The 23,791-nt window shown below is 25.1% G+C and overlaps 4 protein-coding genes across 4 annotated transcripts; 1 reads left to right on the forward strand and 3 right to left on the reverse strand.

Annotated features, from left to right (window-relative positions):
• Positions 1 to 3,982: 3,982 nt before the first annotated feature.
• Positions 3,983 to 5,189, reverse strand: OCT59_003847 (uncharacterized protein). Its single transcript, XM_025310200.2, has one exon. It carries the CDS (start codon positions 5,056 to 5,058, stop codon positions 4,450 to 4,452), a length of 609 nt encoding a protein of 202 aa, XP_025184939.1. The 5' UTR covers positions 5,059 to 5,189; the 3' UTR covers positions 3,983 to 4,449.
• A 3,806-nt stretch (positions 5,190 to 8,995) lies between these two features.
• On the forward strand, positions 8,996 to 9,793 carry OCT59_003848 (uncharacterized protein; the record flags this gene model as incomplete). Its single annotated transcript, XM_025314546.2, has 1 exon — positions 8,996 to 9,793. The coding sequence occupies one exon, from the start codon at positions 8,996 to 8,998 to the stop codon at positions 9,791 to 9,793; it is 798 nt and encodes a 265-aa protein (XP_025184938.2).
• Positions 9,794 to 11,106: 1,313 nt separating this feature from the next.
• Positions 11,107 to 11,838, reverse strand: OCT59_003849 (uncharacterized protein; the record flags this gene model as incomplete). The annotated part of the gene is made up of 1 exon (XM_025310199.1): positions 11,107 to 11,838. One exon carries the CDS (start codon positions 11,836 to 11,838, stop codon positions 11,107 to 11,109), a length of 732 nt encoding a protein of 243 aa, XP_025184937.1.
• An 8,371-nt stretch (positions 11,839 to 20,209) lies between these two features.
• OCT59_003850 (uncharacterized protein) lies at positions 20,210 to 20,980 on the reverse strand (the record flags this gene model as incomplete). Its single annotated transcript, XM_025324682.1, has 1 exon — positions 20,210 to 20,980. One exon carries the CDS (start codon positions 20,978 to 20,980, stop codon positions 20,210 to 20,212), a length of 771 nt encoding a protein of 256 aa, XP_025184936.1.
• Between the last annotated feature and the right edge of the window lie 2,811 nt (positions 20,981 to 23,791).

A 23,791-nucleotide genomic window follows, 5' to 3' on the forward strand; every position in this document is an offset into this window, starting at 1 on the left:
ATATATGATTTGATATGAAAAAAGAATTTTTTTTTTTTTTTTTGTAAATCTTTTCTTGATATTTTACGATTATATTTGTGGTCTAGGCTTTGTATTACTTTAAAAATTTCAAAATTGTAAATTTATTTGTTACGCGTTTACTTGATTCGTCTCTTGTCTTATCGGAATACATCATTCAGTGTTTTAGATTATATTACATAAAAAAAAATTCCAAAAATCGCGTAAAATAACAACAAATATTAAAATTCTTTTTTTTTTTTTGTTTAAAAAATATATTTGTAAATGTATGCATATAAATAAATATATATATATTTATTTATTTATTTTTTTGTTATATATTTATTTATTTATTTTTTCTGTAACAGTGGTAAAAGCAGCTGTAAAGCAGCTGTAAAAAGCAGTACATGCTTTATTTTGTTAGAAATTATGTTGTATTTTTTTTTTTTTTTTTTTTTATGCCAGCTTAAAACCGTTATTTCCTATTTTTATTTCCAATTTTCAATTTTTTTTTTTCCTTATTGTCCATTTGTCTTTCAAACAAAAATTGGGTCATCAAGACGTTATAATAGATAAGAAGTTAATATTATTTGGAATTGTATTGTTGTTTGAGATTGGATCTTACTTTTACCGATTATTTTGACGTAATACGGAACATTAATATAGATAAAGGAAAGTTTACTTTAAATAAAAAATTTTTTTAACGTTCCAGACCTTAATTAATTTTAAAAAATTTGATACACAGAAGATTTTATATGGTAAAAATGTATAAATGCATATTGCATATATATATATATAAAAAATACTGTAGGAAACTGAAGCCAAAAAACCAAAAAAAATATTTTTCTTTGTAATAAATATATCGATAAGGGGGAATTATATAAAAAGAACTTTGATTAATTATATCAAATATATATTAAAAATATATTATAATATACGTATTATAATATACATAATGATAGTAGTATATATATACATATTATATTATATTATATTATAATATAATAGATATAATTGATATAATAGATATATATTATAATTATCTAGTCAATTGAAACAGTTATGAGTGGACAAACGGTGGTTGGTGGTTACAATTGATCATTTTTTCTATGAATTTCCTTATAAAGATTTATTTAGATTTTTCCGGATTTAAATATTATAAAAAAAAAATAAAAAAATTTCAATAAAAATAGAAAATAGAATATTTTCCTTCAAATGCATGAAAAAGATCACATTTAAAGGATTGTTTGTTGTTTGGTTACAAAACATCAAAGCCGATTTCTAGCCTCAATAGAGTCTGTGTTATGAAACTACCTAAAAAAATACAAATTAAAATGTTTAAACTTGCAAATATTTCAAATATTTATAATATTTATAATAAAATGATTTTATGTTTATTGCTGATTGAATCAATCGGATAACGATTTCGGTTCATCTCGACCGACCACAAGCATTGAATCTTTTCACACGTTATTGTATATTTTTATTGTGTATTTTTAACAATGGAAATAAAAAAGAAATTTTATGAAAATTCTTTATCTATACAACTTATTTGAAACCGTGTAACCTAACTTAACCCGAAAACGGGTTTTTTTTTTCGCGTTTCTTTTTTTCTTTTTTCTTTTTTTTCTTTTTTCTTTTTTTTTTTGTTATCTCGTGTAATTTTATCTCGTGTGATTTTATCACAAGAAATTTGTCACAATTTTATCACAAATTAATTTAATGTTATATAATTATAAAATGAAATATTTCATAAAATAAGAATAAATGACGCGTGATTAATTATCATTTATTATACATAAAAGAAGTTGGTAAATTTTCTCTTATTTTTTTTTTCTTTCTTTCTTTGAGAAGTAATTTTTTGTAGATTAATTGGTGGCTGAGTAGTCTAACTCAGTTTACTAAACATGACGAACAATTTTAACACGTGATGTCAATCATTCTAATTCGGGCCGAATTTTAAAAATTTCTGGATTTTAAACTATCACATTGATAATTAACTTATTTATCCTTATAATGATATAATATTTTCTTTTTTCATTTATTTATTTTTTTTTTTACTTCTTCATTGCGTTATGAATGAAACATAAACGAGTTGATTCATTTTCTACTGCATCTTTTAAATCGCCTAAAAGGGGAATTAAAAGAGATAAATATGAACACGAACTTGCATGTGTAAAATTTTATGAAAATTATATATTATATATTTTATATGTTTTAAATTATAAAAGAAAAATATTTATTTTTTTTTCGGAGAGATTCCACCGTATTGCATTTTAATACATACAGTATAATTTATTATTATTATTATTATGCAAGGTAAGGATTCCCCCCAAAAAAAAGGAATTCTTAAAAACTTTTCTTATTCTTAACAAAATCGAAAAAATTTCAGCCACAATTAAAAAGTATATCGCAGATCATCATAAAAAAAAAAAGAAAGAAAGAAAAAAAAGAAAAAAAAGAAAAAAAAGGGTTTAAAAAAAAAAGTATTAATAATCTTATAATAATAATAATCAAAAATAATTTTTTATTTTTTATTTTTTTTTATTTAAATTTTCTTTTGCGAAAACAATTAATTTCCTAATATCGTACAATATTCACGTACAATTTTTGCATACATCATTAATGCATAATAGGTATCACACAGACATAAGTATTTGCAGTTTGATATACAAATATTTGTTCATATATGTAAGAATTTTTTTTGTCTTTTTCTTTTAGGAATTTTCAATGAAAAAAATTAATTTTTTCTTTTTTTATTTTAATACAAGAAAAAAAAAAAATTAATAATTATAAAATATGTATACATATATTATATATATATATATATATATAACAAAATTCGAATTATTTTTTATTACCATAATTTACGATTATGTAATTTGTTTACAGGTTTGTTTGTCCGATATAATTGAGAAAAAAAAAATATAAATAAAAAAAAAAGCAATGTAAATCTCGGGGTTATCAGAATAAAGAGAACAATGATTGTTATGTTTTATGCCAAAGAATTTGAGTATGATATCATGACGTCAGAGCACAACACGTTCTAAAACAAAGGTTACAAAAAAATTTATCAAATGTTTTTATAAAAAAAAAATCGTTTTTTTTTTATTTTTTTTTTAGGTGAACAAGGATGAGTAAAAATGATGAGTAATAATAATTAATATTTTTTACCTTTTAAATCTTAAACGTCATTTTTATTTACCTGTATAAAACCCCTTTATGGAAAATTATGGATAACGTGAAGTTTCACATATTGTAACTTCCGGAGTCCGGACTTTGCTTATCAAACATAATAATAATTAATTTTGGAAAATAAAATATTTTTTTAGAATAATATTTTTCTTAATATTAAAGAGAAACAAAGAATTATCGTTTATAAGTTTTAACGATGAATTATGTAACCGGATTTATTTATTGACTGCATTTTTTTCATATGATTGGCCATTCTTAAAATATTACATTAAATGAATTATAAATTTTTGGATTTAAAAGAATAAAGATTTTTTATAATTCTTTATCATAATCAACTTCCTTGATTTGTATTTTAGTCATTTTAGCCCTCGGCTAGTCGGCTTAAAAAATAAAGAAATCAAGTTTCTTGGAACTTATTGATGCGTCCCAAAACGTACTGCAAAGTTTCACACATGTAAAGGATTATGCATGCATTATAACTTTATTTGACTAAGCTTGAACATATTGAGAAGGATATTCCAGAATTTTAGCCTATTATAGAACGCATCAATAACAAAAACCGACATGTCGGGTATTGCATGCACGACGCGAAAGAAAAAAAAAAAAAAGAATTCTGTAAATATCATTTCTCGAAAATTTTTTCACGCGGAATATCTTTTCCTTATTATAAATTAAGTATTGTTAGGTAATTACATGCAATTTACATCGGTCGTCGAATGATAATAAATTATTTACATGTATGACTTAATATGTCATACGTCATATACGTCATGTCCATCCACCAATAATAAAAAATTTTGATTACATAAAAAATTGTAATCACGTGAACTGCTTATTTTATTATTAAATCATCTGCCTTGAAGGAACCATAGTTTAGATTTTTTTTTTATTTTCTTTTCTACTTTACTGTACTTTTATATTCTCTGTAACTTATCTTTCTAGCCAGAATTAATAAAAAATCTTGTTAATGCTTATTTGTTAATGCTTATTTGTTAATGCTTATTTGTAAATGCTTATTGGTTAAGAGTGTACATAACTTATATATAATTTTTTTAATCGTTAAAAACATATAATATAATGTAAAAAAAAAAAAATTTTTTGATCATTTTGATCGTTGATGTTTACACGTCGTTGTAATTCGATAAAATTTTTCTACCTTTTTACGTAAAATCTTAAAATAATAAAAACTTAATACATAAAATAATATATATATAAAAACCATTCGAAAGTAATTAAAAAAAGAAAAGAAAAAGAAATTTACATAAATTTACATAAATTTACATCAAAACAATCTTCACTCCAATCAAAATCGAATTCACTAAGAACATTGGAGGGAGGAATATCGTTTGAAGAATCTGATTCACTTTCTGAATTATAAGAAAAATAAGTGGATTCAATTAAATCAATTGGTGCAGGCGCTGCAGGTGCTAAAGTTGGATCATTAACTATTACTTTATTGAATGTTTCTCTGTATGAAAGAGGCCATTCAGTAATTGGAGACGGTTGTTGTTGAACTTTTGGTTTTGGATTATAATTAGAAGGTGTAAGAATATTACTAAACGAAAGTGAATTACGAGGTATTCTTTGACGTCTTTTGTCTAATTCTTGGTCGACATATTTGGCGATTTTTTTGTAGTATTTTTTAACCCTACTTGGTTCACTATTCCAATGGTCTGATGCCAATTTCGAAACTTGAGTCATTGGAAATCGGCAATTTAATTGCAAGAGATGTTTGGTGTATATTTTTCGATATACGAAGAATGCATTTGGCCCTCGACTATTATTTCGCAAATCATCGATATGAATAAAATCTTCTATTTTATATCTTGGAGGGAATGATGGTCGAAAGACATCACTTGAAGTCATAATTCTTTTTCTTAATTTTTTTTTTAAAAAAAAATAAAATAAATAAAATATAATTTTATTTTTGCAAGAAAACAATGAGAGTAGGATAAACAATTATATTTTTTTTTAAAAAAAAACAAACTGTGAGGAGCGAATTGAAAGGAAAAGAATTCTCTTCCTTTTTATAACTAATTTCATGTGTTGTTTGTGCTCAGATTTTTCATCATCATCAGAAAAAAAAAAAATTACAAAATTAACAATGTTGATTTTTTTTCTAGTTTTCCAAAAACGTTCATTTACGGTTATTCACGGACAACCATGAAACAAAATCATAAAAAAAAAAATTTTGGGAAGTATAACAATAAAACGCGCAATATTGCAACATTCCAATTTCTAGAAAACAAAAGAAAAAAAAAAAAAGAGAAACATAAAACAAAAAATAATAAATAAAGAAAGAAAATGGAGATCAATCATAAAAATTTATATTTGAGAATATATTTGAATATAATTTATCTTATCTTATTTTCTTCTTTGTTTTTTTATTCGGTCAACCCCTCGTATTAAAATTTATTAATTCATCAAACTACTATTTTCGGGTGTATTAAAATTTATTAATAAGTTAAACAAAAAATCTTTCGGACATCTGTTCCGCAAATAATTTGTAACTTTGACTTTCATAACTGCGCCCGTGAAAATCAATGATACAGTAGTACTAATAAAAAGTTATCCAATGATGATGGATTTTCTATCCATCTTTTTAAATAGTTTATTTATTTACGCTGCGGTTAAAAAATTTAGTAGAAATTTAATCTTAGTTTAACAATATAAAATTTTTCTATTATCAGTGGTTGATTTGAAAAAGGGGCATTTTGAATATTAAATTCGGTCACAAAAAAAAAATTTTTTTTTTATACATCAAGTTTTACATTAAAGTTTAAGATCAAAAGGGAAAATTTACGCCTTGTTGTTCTTTAATCTTTTTTTTTCTAACTTGGGTATTAAACAGATGGAATTTTCAATCATCGTGTTACCTTTCCAAGACATTGTTAGAAGGATAAGTAACATTAATATTGCATGATTTTTTTTATCAGCCTATATCTGACTAATAATGATTGGAGATATGAAAGATATGAAACTCTATAATGATTCAATTAATACATTCTTGGGAAAGTCTAGATTTTAGTTTTTCTTTTCGTAAACAAAGAAACGTGCATTTAAACATAATAAGGACTTTTTGATCAAAGAACTTACATCTAACAGTTGTAACGGTTGTAATGCATAATCCAAAAAAAATTTATCATTGATATGTAAAAACCTGTGATATGTAAAAACCTGTAATTAAAATATGACTTTACCTAAAATACTTAAAAATACTCAATTTAAGGTAATTATTAACTGAATTAATTGTTTGAGATGTCCAATGATTTTTGTGCATTTTGCCATATTACGCGATTTGTTTGTTGTAATCGCACATAAAAAAAAAAGGATATATACGCGTTTTTATATATATATGAACTAATATAGAAATATAAATAATATAAATGTATTGTGTAACAATACCATAAAAATAATTATTCATTATCGAGATTGAAATTAGTATAGAAAAAAACTTACACTTTTCGGATATCGGATAACTTTAACATTCGGACTAACAATTCCGCACTCACATTATGATTTAACTAATTTTATTATTATTGTTATGAAAACTTTATATGTAAAAGAACATAAAGCCTATAAAAAAAAATTTATTTCGTATTTTTTTTTTTTTTTCATGTTATTTCTATGAATGTATCATATTCACAGAATTTTATAGTTAAAATTATCTAAATTATTGGTTATTTTTCCGTATATGTCTCATATTCACGGATTCACGGAGTTTTTGCGGACATTACGGATAATTACGGATAATAAAATTATATATATATATATATCAGGGATATAACATTTTTTTTGCAAGACAACCCAAACTCCGATATAATGATATTTTGGATCTATATGAAAGAAATTCTTCGGAAAATATCGGCGTATCAAAATTAAATTATGTCGACATTTATATATTCTCTTAATATAGTGGAAGAGTAATTATATATCAATATGACAATATCAGTATATATCTAGGTATCATGATTATACAATAACATAACAGTAACGTCTTTGTCTAATTTATTTAATAAGATTTATGACTATATAAAAATTGGCATCAATACGATTCGAAGAGGAAAACCTTTGAAAGACAACCAATAACAAATGAACTGCGGCTCCATAGTGATCTTTCCTATATCGTTATTACCTATTAATAAACATGCAATTACGTTATCACGTGAACGCGAATAAACCTGCTTGATATGGACCACATGGTTAGTACAAAAACCGCCTAATGGCAAAACCAATGACATCACTGTTTCAGATCGATTTGTAATCAATTTACTGTTGTAACACCAACAATTTAATTAAAAAATTCTACTCCACGTGATCGGTGTTCGGTGACATTTAAGGGGATGTGAAAAAAATAATTTCGAGGGAACTGTCCTCTGAAATTTATAGGTTACGTCACTCACGTCTCACGTGAGGGAAGAAAATTACTGTTTAATAATCATGCGCATCATGTGATCATTTATAAAATTTTAATTGTGATGCTTATGATCGAAAAAAAGTATTTATTGAGAGGGATTTTTTTTAAAAAATATAACACAAGTAAGTGATGCAACCAAATTTTAAAAAGCATGTGAATTAAGCGATTTAAGAAAAAAAGTTGAGACAATGTATAAAATTATAAAAAACGAGTAACTAAAAAAATTATTAATAATAATAAAATGCAAATAATATTGATTTACGCTATTCAATGAATTACAAAATATAAATAAAAAATCATCGAATCATTTTTACTCATTTAAAGTTTACTTTTTTGGTTATTAACTTCGAAATTTTGAATTTTTCTTAAGAAGAAAAGAAAAAACAAGGGATGAAATTTTTAGGGGGGACGAAATATTTACTTTTAGTGTAATTTTTAATTTTTAATTGATTATTAAATGATTCGTAATACAATAAGTAATCAACATAAAAAAAATCTGAAAAAGTTTTGAAGTTAAAAATATTCGCATTTTCGAATAGATCTTCGAAATATCACATTTTGTGATAAAAAAAAAAAAACGCTGACAATCACTAAAATTAGACATAATGCAAATGCACAGCCACTTCAATAGAGGTTTAATAAACGACCATGAAATTTTTGATTGATTTTTTAATATTCTTTCACACGGAGAATTGATTCCTAATCTATAAATAGAAGGTAAATATTTTAGTAATCTTTCCCTAATTTAATTAATTTAATTACCAAATAACAGCCTTCGGAGTTTCAAATTATCAATTTATTTAACCTGAAAAGAATTTATGAGATTTTTTTGTTTACAAAAGATAAAGAAGATAATATTTTTTTTTTATTGTTTTTCATAATTGGTAATATTAAAGTTTTAAATTGGATATTTAAACGGGAATGTTTGGTTTTGAAATCTTTTTTTTCTTATTGTCACATAACGGAAATTTATATATTTGTATATTGATATGAATTGGTCAGTGTACTAAAACAATGCATATTATTCTGTATGAAATTTATGTATAATTGTACATTGATATGAGTTGGTAAATGTACTAAAACAATGCATAGATTTTTGATTAAAGTTATATTATCGATTTATGATAAGGAACTAGATCTATTTTTTTTTAGATGTTTTCCTTCCCCTTCTTCTAAACACTTCTAAACAATTTAACTTAATTTGATTAGATTGTCAAACTTTAATTATTAATATTTTATATATGATTATTTTACACAGTATATATATAATACTATACATACAGTATATCGTATATCGTATATCGTTGGATTTATTTCTATTTATCCTTATAAATAATTCAAGTAAGTAACATAATCTTTTTTTTTTCTTCAAAAAAAAAAAAAAATATGAATGTATCAAATTTGAATTCAGAAAATCTTTCAAATGTCATTTCTAATAATATTTTACCTCGCGTTATACTTCCTTTCCCTCCAAACATCACCGCTTATGAGATAGCAAATAAAAGACTTCGGTCAAACATTCGTTCTAAAGCACCAAACGCGTTTTTTATTTATAGAAAAGTATTTATGGATCATTTATTATCTTTAGATCATAAATTCAAGATGACAGATGTTTCTAAACTTGCTAGTGAACATTGGAAAAATGAAACTCAAGAAGTTATAACAACTTACAAAAAAATTTCAAAACAAGTTGAAAAAGAATTGAATAATATAAGAAACAAAAACTTAGTATATGCTAATGATATTGAAAAACATAAGTTTATGAAGAGGAAAGAAAGTAAATCTATTGGAGAATGTACAATTTCAACATTTTCAATCAATGAAAAGAGTTCAACTAATGAGATTGATAATTCTAAGAACAAAATTAATAATGGAGGGATCAATTGTTCTAAACCAAATTCAATAAAAATCTTGAAGTATTTACAACCGAGATTATCTCCAAATTTTAATTTCAATTCAATTTTAGATGACAATATTATGCGGCTTTATGATAATGAATTGACAATTTCATCAATTGATTGTCAAATATCAAATGATTCTAATATTAATAATTGTTATGATTATGATTATGATTATGATTATGGTCATAAAAAACTTTATGATCCTACCACGATCATAAATAATAGTCAAGATCACTTTGGAGATCATAATTTAGAATGGTATTTGAATGATTTCGATCATTAAATTGATTCAATTTGATTTGGAAATCACGGCATACAGCATTGTATATACTGTGTGTATTATACTGTTGTTATAAGAGGGCTTGATTTGTTAATATCTGTAATTTTCTATATTTTATTTATGAGATTTTGTTATTCAAGATTCCTTTAGATTCTTTGTATATTTGTATATATTTTGTTTATGGACAAATATGATATAAATGGTAATTTGAAGTTTATATCATGTAAAATGTGACTAAATAAAATAACAATTTTAGAAATTGTAAAATGACTATTTATAACATTTTGTAACATCACCAAGTTACATCTCAATCAAATCTATCTTGGACCGTATACTTTAAGACGTACGGACACAATGCAATCCATCATATTTGGCAACATAAATCGTCACGTTATTCGGTTAAATCTGTTGTAATCTATTGAATAAATAGCCAAATTAAGAAAACACAATTGATTCCACGTTTATTCCAAGTTTGATTCTTTACATTGTAAAATAAAAAAAAACAAAAAAACATAAAGGAATAAATATTTAATTAAATATTACTGAATTAAGTATAAAAGCATTTTTTTTTTTAATTCAAATTTAGAAATTAATTTTCTTTTATATTATTTTAATTCTTTCATTTATTTAATATTATCTCTATTTTTTTTTTTTTTTAAAAAAAAAAAATTATTTATTTATAAAAAAAAAATAATTATGAACAAATTTTTGCTTTAACGAAAGGAAATTTTTTTCTTTTTTTTGGGGTTAATATTTCTGATCTTCCTATTGGATTCTGCAATTGTAGATCTTATAATTATTTAGTAATCTTCAATAAAAGTCAAATTGGCGTTTACAATGACGGATAAGTTTTTATAAACGCCAACTTATGAAACGAGATTATTAATACAAAAAAGATAAGTTTAAAGAATTTGTTTTATTAATTCATAATTTAAAGAAAATGTATAGGAATTATGTCTCCGAAATGTATAATTTGTAAAAAAGATAGCATGATTGGTTGGTTTATTTATCATAAAAAAATTTCTTATTTACTTATTTATCTGTTTTTATTTACATATTTAATCATAATTATCGTTCTATCATTTCTTATAATTTTAAATAAAATAAAATAAAGTATTCTTATATATTATTTCCTAATATATATAATTCTAATCATATGAACATAAAAAAAAAAAGTCTTAGTAATCATAGCAAAATTTTTTCGTTCCCATCATAATTTTTATTTTTACTAAATTTAGGTTTATCACCGTCGATAAGTTAACGAATTATAAAGAAAAACGATAAAAAAAAAATGTCCCACTTAAAATTTTTGAAATTTATTGAAAATATAGAAAATATTCTTCGGGAAAGGTTTCGTCGATTAGTTCATAAATCGGATAGTACGATTGTTGAATGTTCATGTCAAAAAAGTCGTAAGTGTTTGGAATGAACGATTGAATTGGTACAAAATCTTCGTTATTATAGTTTTGAGGTTCTTGCATTCTTTCCAAGTCATCAAAATATTTCAAATAATCATCCACACTCTCAGATTGTAAAGATTGTAATGATTCAGGAAATGATTGAGATGAAGTAAAAGTTTGTGATAACGGAAATGAAGAAAATGTTTGCGATAACGGAAATGTTTGTGATGACGAAAATGGTTCAGACGACGGAAATGGTTGCGATGGCGGAAATAATAGTGATGACGGGAGTTGTGACGGTGAGAATAATTGTAACGACGGGGGAGGTAATTGCGAATCATTTTGTAAATCTTGTAAGAATATTTTATCTGCTTCATGCGCTAATCTGTGATAATACTCCTTTACTTCCGCTGGTTCACGTTTCCAAGAATTACCACAAAGGGAAGATATTCTCATTTGTTGAAAACGATAATTCTTGGCCAGTTCTCTAGAAAAGACCTTTCGATAAATCATAAACGCGTTCGGAGGTCTTGAAGCTTTTTTGCCTTTCCTTTTATCCGACATTATTTCACGAGCTGTGATCGCCGGGGGAAAGGACAATCGAAATTCTGACACGTCGGGAGCTTGTAATTGATTGATTTTTGGCATTTTTATCAAATTGTTACAGATTTTGTAGAAGTAATTTATACTTTTTTCCCCACCTGAAATATTTTTTTCACTGAGAGAAATTCATCCTATTTATATTTTTTTTTTATGGTTTCGCTGACATGTGGATGCACAATGTTGCTCATGGAATAATAATGTGGCGAAAAAATACAATATTTTAATGTCTAAAAAATCTTTTAAAACCCAAAATTGATTGCATCTAAATCATGTGACCATTAATTATACAACATGTTCATTTTTTTTTTAAAAAAAAAAAAAAAAAATCAAAATGGAATACGAATTTAAATCGCGCGTTATACAAAATAATTAATAAAAAAACGAATTAAAAACTTTTTACAAAAGAAATTTAAGTAATTTAAGTTCACTTGACAATATTAAAGGAACCCCCTATCTCATACATCATATGATGACATGTAAATTGTGAATAATTAAAGGAAATGAAAGAAAATTATTATTATTTTTTTTTAAAAAATAAAAATAAAAAAAAACAACTTACTTTACTTTGATGTACTTTTTAAGAAATATTAAATTCTCCGAATTGCGTTTAAACAATGTGAAAAGAAGTAAATAAAAGCTAAATTTTAATAATGCCTAAAATCTTTTCTTTTTTTTTTTCTTCTTTTCTTTCTTCCTTCCTTTCTTTCCTTTTTCGTTATTATTATTACGATACTATACGATCTTTCTTGGATAACAAATCCCGGACAAAGAATCCGGCGTAAAATCAATAAATGTAAAAAAAAATAAAAAATCACACCATATTGTGGATTTTTGTCACGAAACGATAATGCAATTAATGTTATTTTTCTAGATAAGTAAATGAATGGAATAAAAAAAAAAATTTAATTTTAAATTAACCAGGAAAGAATAAAGATAAAAACGACTGATATAAACCAGCCAACCAAATTAATACATCTCTTTTCCTTTGTTGTCATTCGATCTCTAGCAATCGATCAAAAAAAAATAGATTTATTTATCTCCCAAATTATTCAGATCGACATTTACCGAGTGACAAATTAATTTGGCCTATTGTTGTGATGTTTCACTAAGTAATACTAATTATGATATATGAATGTTTAATTTATATAGAGCTATTAAAAGATTTTGTTAGTTTTTTGTTTTTCACTTAATTTAAATAGATAATAAGCGTTATTTTAAGGGATTTGGTTGGTTTAAAATTTTGAATACTGTTAATTATGATCCCGAATTTAATGATAGCATAAAATAATATTAATATTCTAACTATAAGGAAAAAACAACCAATCTGTCGTGGACGTATAATTGATTTCTAATCATCATATGGTTTATGATGTTTCTTGAAACTTGTTAAAGCAATTTTTTGGTGAAATAAATTGTTATATTACTTTTAACTTATTAAGTATCGTGTATTTAATGTGTGAACATAATCAAATGATATTGTTGAATAATTGAATAATTGAATTAAATTATGAATTACTTTTTCGAATTATTATTGTTTACATTGATCAATAAAACCATAATAAAATTTGGAGAGTTTCTTTTCTTATTTTTGTTTTTAAAAATAAAAACAGTTTTATATAAAAAAAAATACCCTGATTAATAACTTCTTAATTGTTCATAAAATTAATTTAAATTTTGAATTGATAACTACATAATGGCGCAGTAATAATAGATAAAGACGAAAAGTAAAAAAAAAAGATATAAATAAAATTATCACATTTTCTTATGCTCTCATAATGGTTCATTTTTTTTTTCGGTATAATGCAAATTCTTGTAATTACTGTATATGCGTTGATCACTGCGATACAATTTACCATGTAGGAAAACAAAAGAATTCTAATAAAAACAAAGAATTAACGAGAACTTTTTTATTTTAATCAAATGACTTTTTTCATTGGCGGGATAAAAAAAGAATGTTTTTATTTAGTAATTATAATGGTGGATTTTATTACGTTGTGGTTACTTTGGCGACATAATTTTGATGAACTGTATTGTATGGTCAAGACGTATGTAATCAATTTTTCAGCAGCGAATTGGATTACCTAGAATTAATTCGTTTGCTTGTGAATAAAAACGATTGCATACAAATTCAACCTTACAACCTTACACACAACACATTATATACCTTCTTATCATGATAAATTTTTCGGTAGCATCTAAAAATGAAAAATAAATTAATTATACGAATCAATCCCTATTACAAATTGCTTCTTTAAGAAACAATCTAAACGATCAGATTGCAACATACAGTAGCAGTACATAAACAATTCAATTCTATAAAAAGAAATACGATAATATTCATAATATAGATAACGTGTGAAAATGTAAACAAACAAAATATTTTTTTTTGGGGGGATGTGCCAATTTTTACTAAATTTGTTTAACTAGTTTTGATTTATAATAATAATTATTACTAAGTTAAAATTAAAATTTACTAAATTTAGGAATTTTTCTAATTTGGAAAATAAGGATTAATAAAAAAAATATTTTATCGTGCATTCAAAAAGGTTTTGTTTATAAAAAAAAGCCATTGTTGGGAATCAAAAAAATGAAAAAAACTCTATTGTCTTTATTGGACACCCTTAAAAAATGTTATCTTGTACCTGTAAATTTGTAATGATATTTCCGTTGACCTTTTATCAATTACGGGGTGCATGATTAAAGTTTTGATGAATTTTATTGGCCAAATTGTTATATTTATCTTTGAAAATTTTTAAAATTTTTTCGAAAAAGTATAATATTTATTATTTAAAAAAAAAATTCTTGTATTGTTTTTTTAAGAGTATAAAATTTTTTTTTTTAAAAAAAAAATATTATAACCTTAATTAAAAAAAAATAAATATTATTACTAATTTATTACTTATTATACAAATTTCAGCTCTCACAATTCAAGAAAGTAGTATTTTTAATGGCAACCAAGATATATTATTATACTACATACATTCTCTTTAGATGGTATTTTTGGCAGTATATATTATGGTAGGAGGTTCGTACATTCAATTTATTTTATCACAAGTTTATTTATTTGAAAAAAGAAAATTTAATGTGAAGTTGTTGTCAAGCTTCTTCAAGATTAAAATTATGTTCTTCCCCTTTAATACATATTCTTGTCCTAAGTTTTTCAGTAAAAATATTTCATTGTATTTTATATTTCGACATGCTATAACCTTTCAAGGTGAGATTTACTACAAAGAAAGCATAAAAACATAAAAACTCTGAAAAAAAAAGCATTATTTTATTATGAAGGACGAAGTCCCACATATTTTAGTTAAACAATTACTATGATCAACCGGGGTCATATTCATTTCATTATTTCACCGAAAATCATTTCACCTCACCGACAGACACTTCACCGATAGGGACAAATGTTTCGCCGACAATCATAATCATCGACAAGAAAATTTAGGATTAGAGTTAGGTTTAGGTAACGAAATTATGGATAGTATTAGGTTAGTATTAGAATTAGGATTAGGGTTAGTATTAGGGTTAGGATAAGACTAGGGTTAGGATTAGGGTTAGGATTAGGGTTAGGATAAGACTAGGATATCATGAGATTTTTAGGTAGATCGTCCCACGTGATTCCATATTGATTAGTTCAGGAATTCTATACATTCCCATATTATTCTACGTGGAATTTTCGTCACAGGATATTTGGAACCATTCAGATTTCTACAGATTTGATGGATTTCCATGTGGATTTACGTGGAAAAAATTTGCTGATTAAGTGAATAAACTGTCGGTGAGATGAGCCAGATTCCTTCTTCAAGACTAACCATATATTCTTGATACTACTTCAACTTCATACAGCATAATCTTTTGCTCTATATTTTCAGTAAAAATATTTCTATCTAGATTTTATATTTAAAAATTATTAAATTATAACAAAAAAGCAACGACATGCTGAAACCCTTCGAGATGAAATTTACAGCAAATGGAGTAAAAATCTTAAAAAAATAATTACGTCCCCCTTTTTGGCTTACTTCAATATATCTAATGATAATCGTCACCTATTTATTATTAATAATTATACAGTAAATTCGTAATCCCGTGAATCAACTGCAAAGAATTCAAAAAATTCATATATGATTTCCAGTGCAAAATTTTCTTGATCACTAGTAGAGTCAACTCTCGATATAACCGTTTTACGACCAGTTTGACCGATCGCCGTATATAAGTTACTCTTTTCTCAGCACGTGACATTTGACCAATCAAATACCCTCATTATAACGAACCAGCCAATTAAATTCCTTAAATTCTTCACAATAATCTTATAACAAATTTGAGGTGAAAACCGGAGGGTTCGTTACATTGAGAGTTGACGGTGATTTTATGTGAGCATAACACATAATATTTATCCAAAAGTTTCAAATAGTCTATTTTTTAAAATGATTTTTTTTTTACTTTTATTTGACGCCACGCCATTAGCAATTCTAACCCTCATTTCTATATTATCGGATAAATGCCTATAAAGATAAGGTAATAAATCAGCATATACTTGACCTTGTATTAATGCCCGAATCCTTTTTGCGTATGCAGATCTCTTTTCTGGTTCCTTGCAGTCGACTCATAGATCACGAATTAATATATTAAATTCTTCTAAAAGTTGGGACCGTCCAAAAAAAAACTTTAACCGATGAATTAACCGGTTAATATTAAAAATATTTTTTTTCATTAATACATATAAAAAAACATTTCACTGATTTTGAAGTCGTGACCGCAATTGCATGTCATTAAATAAACCTGGCCAGAATTATGGAATTAGGTTTAACTCCTGTTAACCGGGTCCAACCTTTTACTAGTACTGCGGAGTGCATATTCTAGTTAAATAATTATGATCAAACGTGAATTTATTATACTAATGAAAATATCTTTTACTGGTTTACGATAGAATTTCGGTAACGTGACTGACGTTTCATACCGGTTTTCCCAGCGTAACCACCAAGAAATAATCGGCACGTGATCAAAATTTGCAGATCATTTCCAAAAATAGATGATAATCAGTTAACGATATTTTTATTTTCAATTTTCAATTAAAACTTAGCAAAACCACTATACAGACTTCAAAATTGAATTCTACATACATTTTTACTTTTTCTGCAAGTTTAATTAGGGAGAAAACATGGGATTTGAATGCCAATTTTTTGCTAAGGTTAACTTTTACAAATTTAAATATAAAAGAGCAAAAAATGGTATACAACCATTTCTTTTAATCTTAATCAAACTTATAGAGAAAGTATTTATTCTTATAGAAATTATGATTATAAAAGCTGGATAATATTTGTATTAAGTTTTATTCAAAAAAAAACCAAAAAAATTGATAAAACAATCTAACTATTTTTAGACATGATCGGCAAAGTGGAAGTTTTCATAATTTATTTTCGGACAACTAATACTCGATCGCGTGACTTTTGGCTGGCAATGCTTTACGGTATATAATATTTTAAAAAAAATTGATTTACTATTTTGTCATAAACGCTAAGAATTTTTAATCCATAAATATTTAATTTAATAATCAAATAATTGAATGCTGACATGAGACTGATATGATGATTTTATTTAAAGAAACTTATTTTTTAAGTACTATTATCACGAAAATTCAAACTAGACTAATGAAAATTGATATTTAGGTAGTTCCATGTCCGCTAAATAACAACTTTACTTAACACTATTTGTTTATAAAATACTGAATCATGCTACAAAATAGTAATCGTGGACACGTGGCGCAGTAATTTCAGCCACAACTTTGCTAATATTCGTGAATCGTGATAAAATTGATGTGATTAATTCCATGTTTGCTTAATTACTTTACTTAAAACTTTCTTTGTCTGTTTAGTTTGACTAAATGTTGAAATTTACGTTACAAATAAAAAAATCAGGAAAAATGCTAATATCTTCGAAAATATTCAAACAAGCTTTGATGGAAATTATACTTAAATAATTCAAACAATTATTTAGACACCCTTCGCTGAAGCAATTTCACTGCTAGAATTCCATATTAATACGAAAGAAAAGTAATTCCTGTCATGTGGCATATTTCAGATCACATGTATACATGTGTAATTTTGCTGGCAACACTACATCATGACCATGATGTGACAAAAATATTTTTTTAAAAAAATTATAATTCATTATCGCAAAATTATTAAGAGATTTCCTTGCAATATTATTGAGTCATGTTAAATTCATCAATTGGCTCATAGATAATAATATAAAAAAATACTCTTAGTTAGTTTAATTCAAACTCCAATTATAATCTTAAACAAATCAAAAGGATCATGTTAAAAATTTAACTTTACAATAAGCGAGATCCTGTGTATTTACTATATAAACATAAAGATAAATATATATAGACGCATTAAACGAATTATCTAAAATATCGGAAATAAATATCACAATTAATTAGAACCATCTTTTGAATTTAATAAATAATCATTCATGAGATAAAAAAAAAAATCCAAAAGGTAAAAGAAGAACCAACATGAAAGAATTACCTATAAAATAAACCAAGTCAAAGAAAGGATCACCTAAAGAAGAATTCACCACTCTGAAAAAAGTCAATCATGATTAAACATACATTGATTATAACATCCTGAATATTTTATACCTATTATAAGTGTAATTATTGAACAGTTTCCAAGAGTAATGATCTTCCATATCAGAAGCATAAATTTGTACAAACATAAATCATAGATTACTTGGTGCAAGTTTACACCTAAACAACTCTCGTGAATTCTTGTAAAAAATTCAATTAAAAACTTCAATCTTTAATTTTAACAGCTAGATAATTATGATTGAGTACCATATAAGAACTATTAAAATATTGTCAATGCGAACGAACAAAAACGAATAAAAAAAATTATGAAATTACATACAACATGTTGTTAAAGGGAGTCTGGCAACTAGGTTGTTCCGAACGTTTTATTGGATAAGTACATTTCGCTCGCCTTTTCCAACTTTCTAAAACCTTTGCTTATGTAATAAATGCATGGTAATGCAAGAAGCTACATCATAAGTTCCATCTGGATCTATTTGATTCTATAAAATATAAAATAATTGAATTGGTCAAATTTTTCGTAAAGAATGAATGAAATGATATATATATATAAATGAATTAATGAATAATAAAGAAAGAAAGAAAATAAAAAAAAAGTCGATAAATTAATTTGATACAACGCAAATAATAAATTTTATTTGGTATAAATATATCTTACTCAAGGTTAAAATTAATATGAATTCCGTAATTAATTACCAGAATAAGTTAGAATTTAAATGCGAATTTCGTAATTGATACATCCAAAAAATTTGAAGAAACGTCCTTATATACCTATCGTAGGTTTTATCTCGTTCTTTAAAAACGTCAAGATCAAGACCTTTGGGTTTGATTATAGGACCCTTTATAAGAAACAAATTGTCAATTTTCACCTTTCACTCCAAGACGATTTTAATTTTTCATCGACTGGCACAGTAAACTGCAATTACTCCGTAAAAGTTGTTACATAAAATTTAGAATAGAATATTTATGGTAAGTAATTTAAATTAAAGTTCTGATTTTTATTTTCCAAATTTGATTATTTTCATTAAATTTTTATTTATTTCGATAAAATAAGTTTCAAATTACATGCAGGTAGCAGTATTTGGGCGGAAGTTTTGAATCTAGAATTTTGAAATGAGAAAAAAATTTTTTAGCGTATACCCTTTTTATCAATAAAAAAATGTTTGTGCGTCATGCGATTTTATCACTAAAGATTTATCGGAAAACCCGATACATCTCAAATATCTTTCATGTTGCACAACAAGTGTTTCTTTGATTGAATTTTACCATAAGAGACGTAAGTTCAAGCCATTTTTGTAATTAGTGATATGAATTTTACGTGACATGATAATATATGATAACTATGTGATAACTAAACAACTGAAATTATGCAATATCACAGCAAATATTTTAATTAATCATAAAGCATTTTATCACCTTATTTTATTTTATTTTGGTTTATTATACAAATAATACAATAATACAATATAATTAAATCTAATCTATATCCTTAACTTAAAAAGATTTTGCGTGCTTGTAATTTTCAATGCGTAAGCTTATTTTGGTAAGACGATCGTAATTGTACCACATTACACTTGCTTCGTTCAAAACCATGAAAACGGTAATGATGGGAATGACAAATTACGTATTAAGAAATTATTAATAATAATCATAAATCATATATTATTGTTCTTTAAAAAATAATTTTGAATTTTTTTTTAAAACTTATTAATAGCTTATTGTACTTAAATTTAGACAGCAAAAAAAAAAAACGTAAAACTTAAATTTTTTCATAATTAAATAATAACGTAGTAATTAATTGTATAGCGAATAATAAGAACGCGATTAATAATCGAATTGCTGATTTAGAATCGACTCGATTGTATTATTAAAGTCGACTAGAATCGAATTATCTTCTACCAACCAGAAGCATGGTGCATTTGACTCATAATAATATGGCCAGTGATGATGTTCGTAGTTGACCATATCCTGATAAAAAATAGATGCGTCAAAGGAAGGAGTAGGATCCATTTGCAAAACGTCTTCGATTTGGTCAATTGGGTATTGATCATATGGCGGGTAAGAAGGATAAAGACAGTTTATTAAATTATAATTTTCTTCAGCGACAATATTATTTTCACTAAGTTCAGATGATGAGCGTTGATGTTGTTGTTGAGATGATAATTGTTGTGGAGATGATGAATGTTGTGGAGATAATGGATGTTGTGGAGATCGTGGTTGTTGGGGCGGAAAGTTCTCGGAAATAAGGACCAAGGTTTCGTTTTGTCTTATTTCTTTCAATCGTTCTTCCACCTTGTCTGATAATTTCTTATATGCTTCTTTTACGGAAGTAGATTCTTTAGCCCAAGATAAACCTATATGAGGAGATATCTTTGTCATAGAGACAGTATCATCTACTCGTTTTCTGAGTTCTTTTATGTAGGCCAGCCTATATATAAAAAAGCGGTTTGGCGCTCTTGATCCTAGTTTTGCGTCAGGTCTACGTCTCAAAATTTCCTCTACTGTTAATTCTGGTGGAAAAGGCACGCTAATGGATGGTATTTCGCTTTTTTTCGTATTCCGAATGGGTTTAATCAAACATTTGTTGACGTACATTCTGATTTAAAACCGAAAATTTATCGAGTAATAACGGTTTTTTAATAAAATTGAAAGTAAACTGATGATAAAAACGGTAGTGGAAAACGGGACTGTATTTATATAAAATTTCCTTATATTTCTTTCTTTCTTTCACTTTTAGAAAATGAATTTTATATAAAAAAGCTCGCAGTAAAAAAAAAATAAAGCGAAAAATTACTTGAATAGAAATTATGAATGGATGAATGGAAATAATATTTATCAAGATCAATTTAATATACAAAAGAAGTTTAAATCTAACGGATAATTTTTTCCGTTTTCGGATATAGTAGCATATTTAGCCACTAATAATGAAAAATAAAAGATAAACCAAACAATATAAATAATAATTTTCTTGCAAGAAAAAAAGAAAAAAAAAATGGAGGTTATTGGCGTAAGACGAATTGGGACAACTAATTAATATTATAAATATATTTATGGTTATACCCGATTCACGTGATTTAATATGTTTATTACGTTAATCTCATTGTAATAATATTTTATCTCAATAATAAAATATATTTATTTATTTTACGTTGTTTAATATAATGAAATTTCAAATAATTGCAGCTTCAGTTACAATATGAAAATCAATATGAAAACTGAATTACTAAAGATGTTTCTTTGTTTTTAAGTAAAATGAGAATAATGAATAATAATACAATTGTGTACTTATATTATGTGACAAATTTTTGATTGCGCAATCTGTTACGTAATTAATTATATATATATGAATGAAGTAAGGGAAGTAAGGGATTGAAATCAGTGACAATTACAACGCGATAATTTTTAATTTATTTTATTATGTATAAATAAAATTAAAAATTATTTTATTAAAGATATTTAATTAATTAAATCAAGTTTGTCGTCTTGAAAAAAAAAAATTATTTAGTGATCCGCATTTGTTTAGAGCTAAACTAATCCCATAAAGGCAAAGATAAGTAAGATAAGTAATCGTGGTATATTTTTCTCATTTTATTAACTGTGTCACTCATTTATTTATTTGTTAACTCGTATTTTCTCGTAAGAGAATTCATCGAATTCGGCCAAGATTTTTTTGATTCAGTCTTGGCATTTGTTGATATCATGTGTTACGGAACCTCAAACCAATAAGTATGTACATATGAAATTATCAAGAAGATATGTATAAATATAAATTATGTGATATAATAAAAATTTATTATTTTTTATTATTTTAGAATAAAAAAAACAATGTTTTCACGCGCATATATATTCATTATTTATTTTTTATTTATTTACGTGTAATCCTGCTTATTAATAATTAATATATACGTTTACGTTTATAACAGTTTGATTACGCGTTATTTCATTATCTTTACTAAATTGGTAAAAAGATTGTAAAGATTGTAACTTTTAACTCGTAACACTTTTATGCTTTTAATATTACAATATATCTATTATATTCTATTATATTCATTGTAAAATCTATGTGTGAACACAAACTAAAGAAAGGTTTAATCCACGTTGAAATGTTTCAGGGATTAATTTTCATATTTACATAAAAAGATATTTACTAAAATGGAGAACTGAAACTAATATTTTTATTATATATACACTTTAATAGAATCATAATGTGTCATTATTATTTATTATATTTTTTTTTGCATAAATAATTGGATGGTGCAGAAAATCTTGTGTTTTGATCTAATATGAAACGATCTACTTCCTTATTAATTCATATTTGATAACTAAGTTTTCAATTCGGCGGCGGTACGGAATTAGATTTCCTAACGTATTTTACAATCTAATTATTTATGTAGAAACAATTGTTACCGTTTATAATCAATATAAACAGTTTTAAATTTCAAAGTCAACCATTTCTTTTTTCGGTGAGAACAATTCTTTCTAAAAAAGTTTCACAGGAAAAATGTTCATTCATATAATGTCAAATGATGTAATATATTATAAAGCACTTTCTTTTCATTTCCAAATATTCCAAAAATATTCTGTATATTATGTTATCTTCTAAATTTGATCTTTAATCTAACCTTTTGACTTTCAACCTTATAACACCACGTTCTTTTTGTTATGCATGCATTAAATGTATTAAATTCAATTTGTACATTTCAAAATTTGCAAAACAACCCCTGTAAAAAATTTTATCCGTAATTTTTGTAAAAATTAAAACTCCGTGAATATGTTATATTTACGCAAACTTGCATGTTATGAGGTTATAAATTCCGCGAATATGATACATTTTTCATATGGCATAATATATTTAATGGTGTATGTACGCAGTTAAATTTGAATAAAAAAAAGAAAACCGAAAACCGGATTCGAATATACAATCACAAATAAACTTGAAAACTGCGACAAAAAGAATATTGTAATCTAAAAATTTTAATTTTGCGCACTCCGCAAAGATAAAATGTAACACAAATACGATTTTTAGAAATTATTCCACAAAAGTAATTACAAACAAAGAAAATGAAGATTCCGTATCACAGATTTTAATTTTTAAAAGGAATTCCATATTATGCATTCTACTTAGATGTAATTTAAGTCTAGAAAATTTTTCTTTTCATTTTACGAATATAGTTTATAAGAAATAACTTGAAAACTTTCATACAAATGAAAATAACATGTAGGTTAAAAATAACATTTTCATAATTGAAATTTAAAATGATGCTCAAGCATATGAAAATTTGATTATCAAGATTTTCATCTAATTATGGTTATTTCGAATTATATGATATTAATAGTCTTTTTGATGCACACTCAATAAATTCATTTTTAGTAATAAAATCAACTTCGGTTTTTCTGTTTAGGCGT

Source organism: Rhizophagus irregularis, chromosome 12 (genome assembly GCF_026210795.1).
Source record: "Rhizophagus irregularis chromosome 12, complete sequence".
NCBI classification, from domain to species: domain Eukaryota; kingdom Fungi; phylum Glomeromycota; class Glomeromycetes; order Glomerales; family Glomeraceae; genus Rhizophagus; species Rhizophagus irregularis.

Excerpts from the sequence above, each read along its gene's own strand:
- OCT59_003847 (XM_025310200.2), bottom strand. The coding sequence starts at position 5,058 with ATGACTTCAAGTGATGTCTTTCGACCATCATTCCCTCCAAGATATAAA.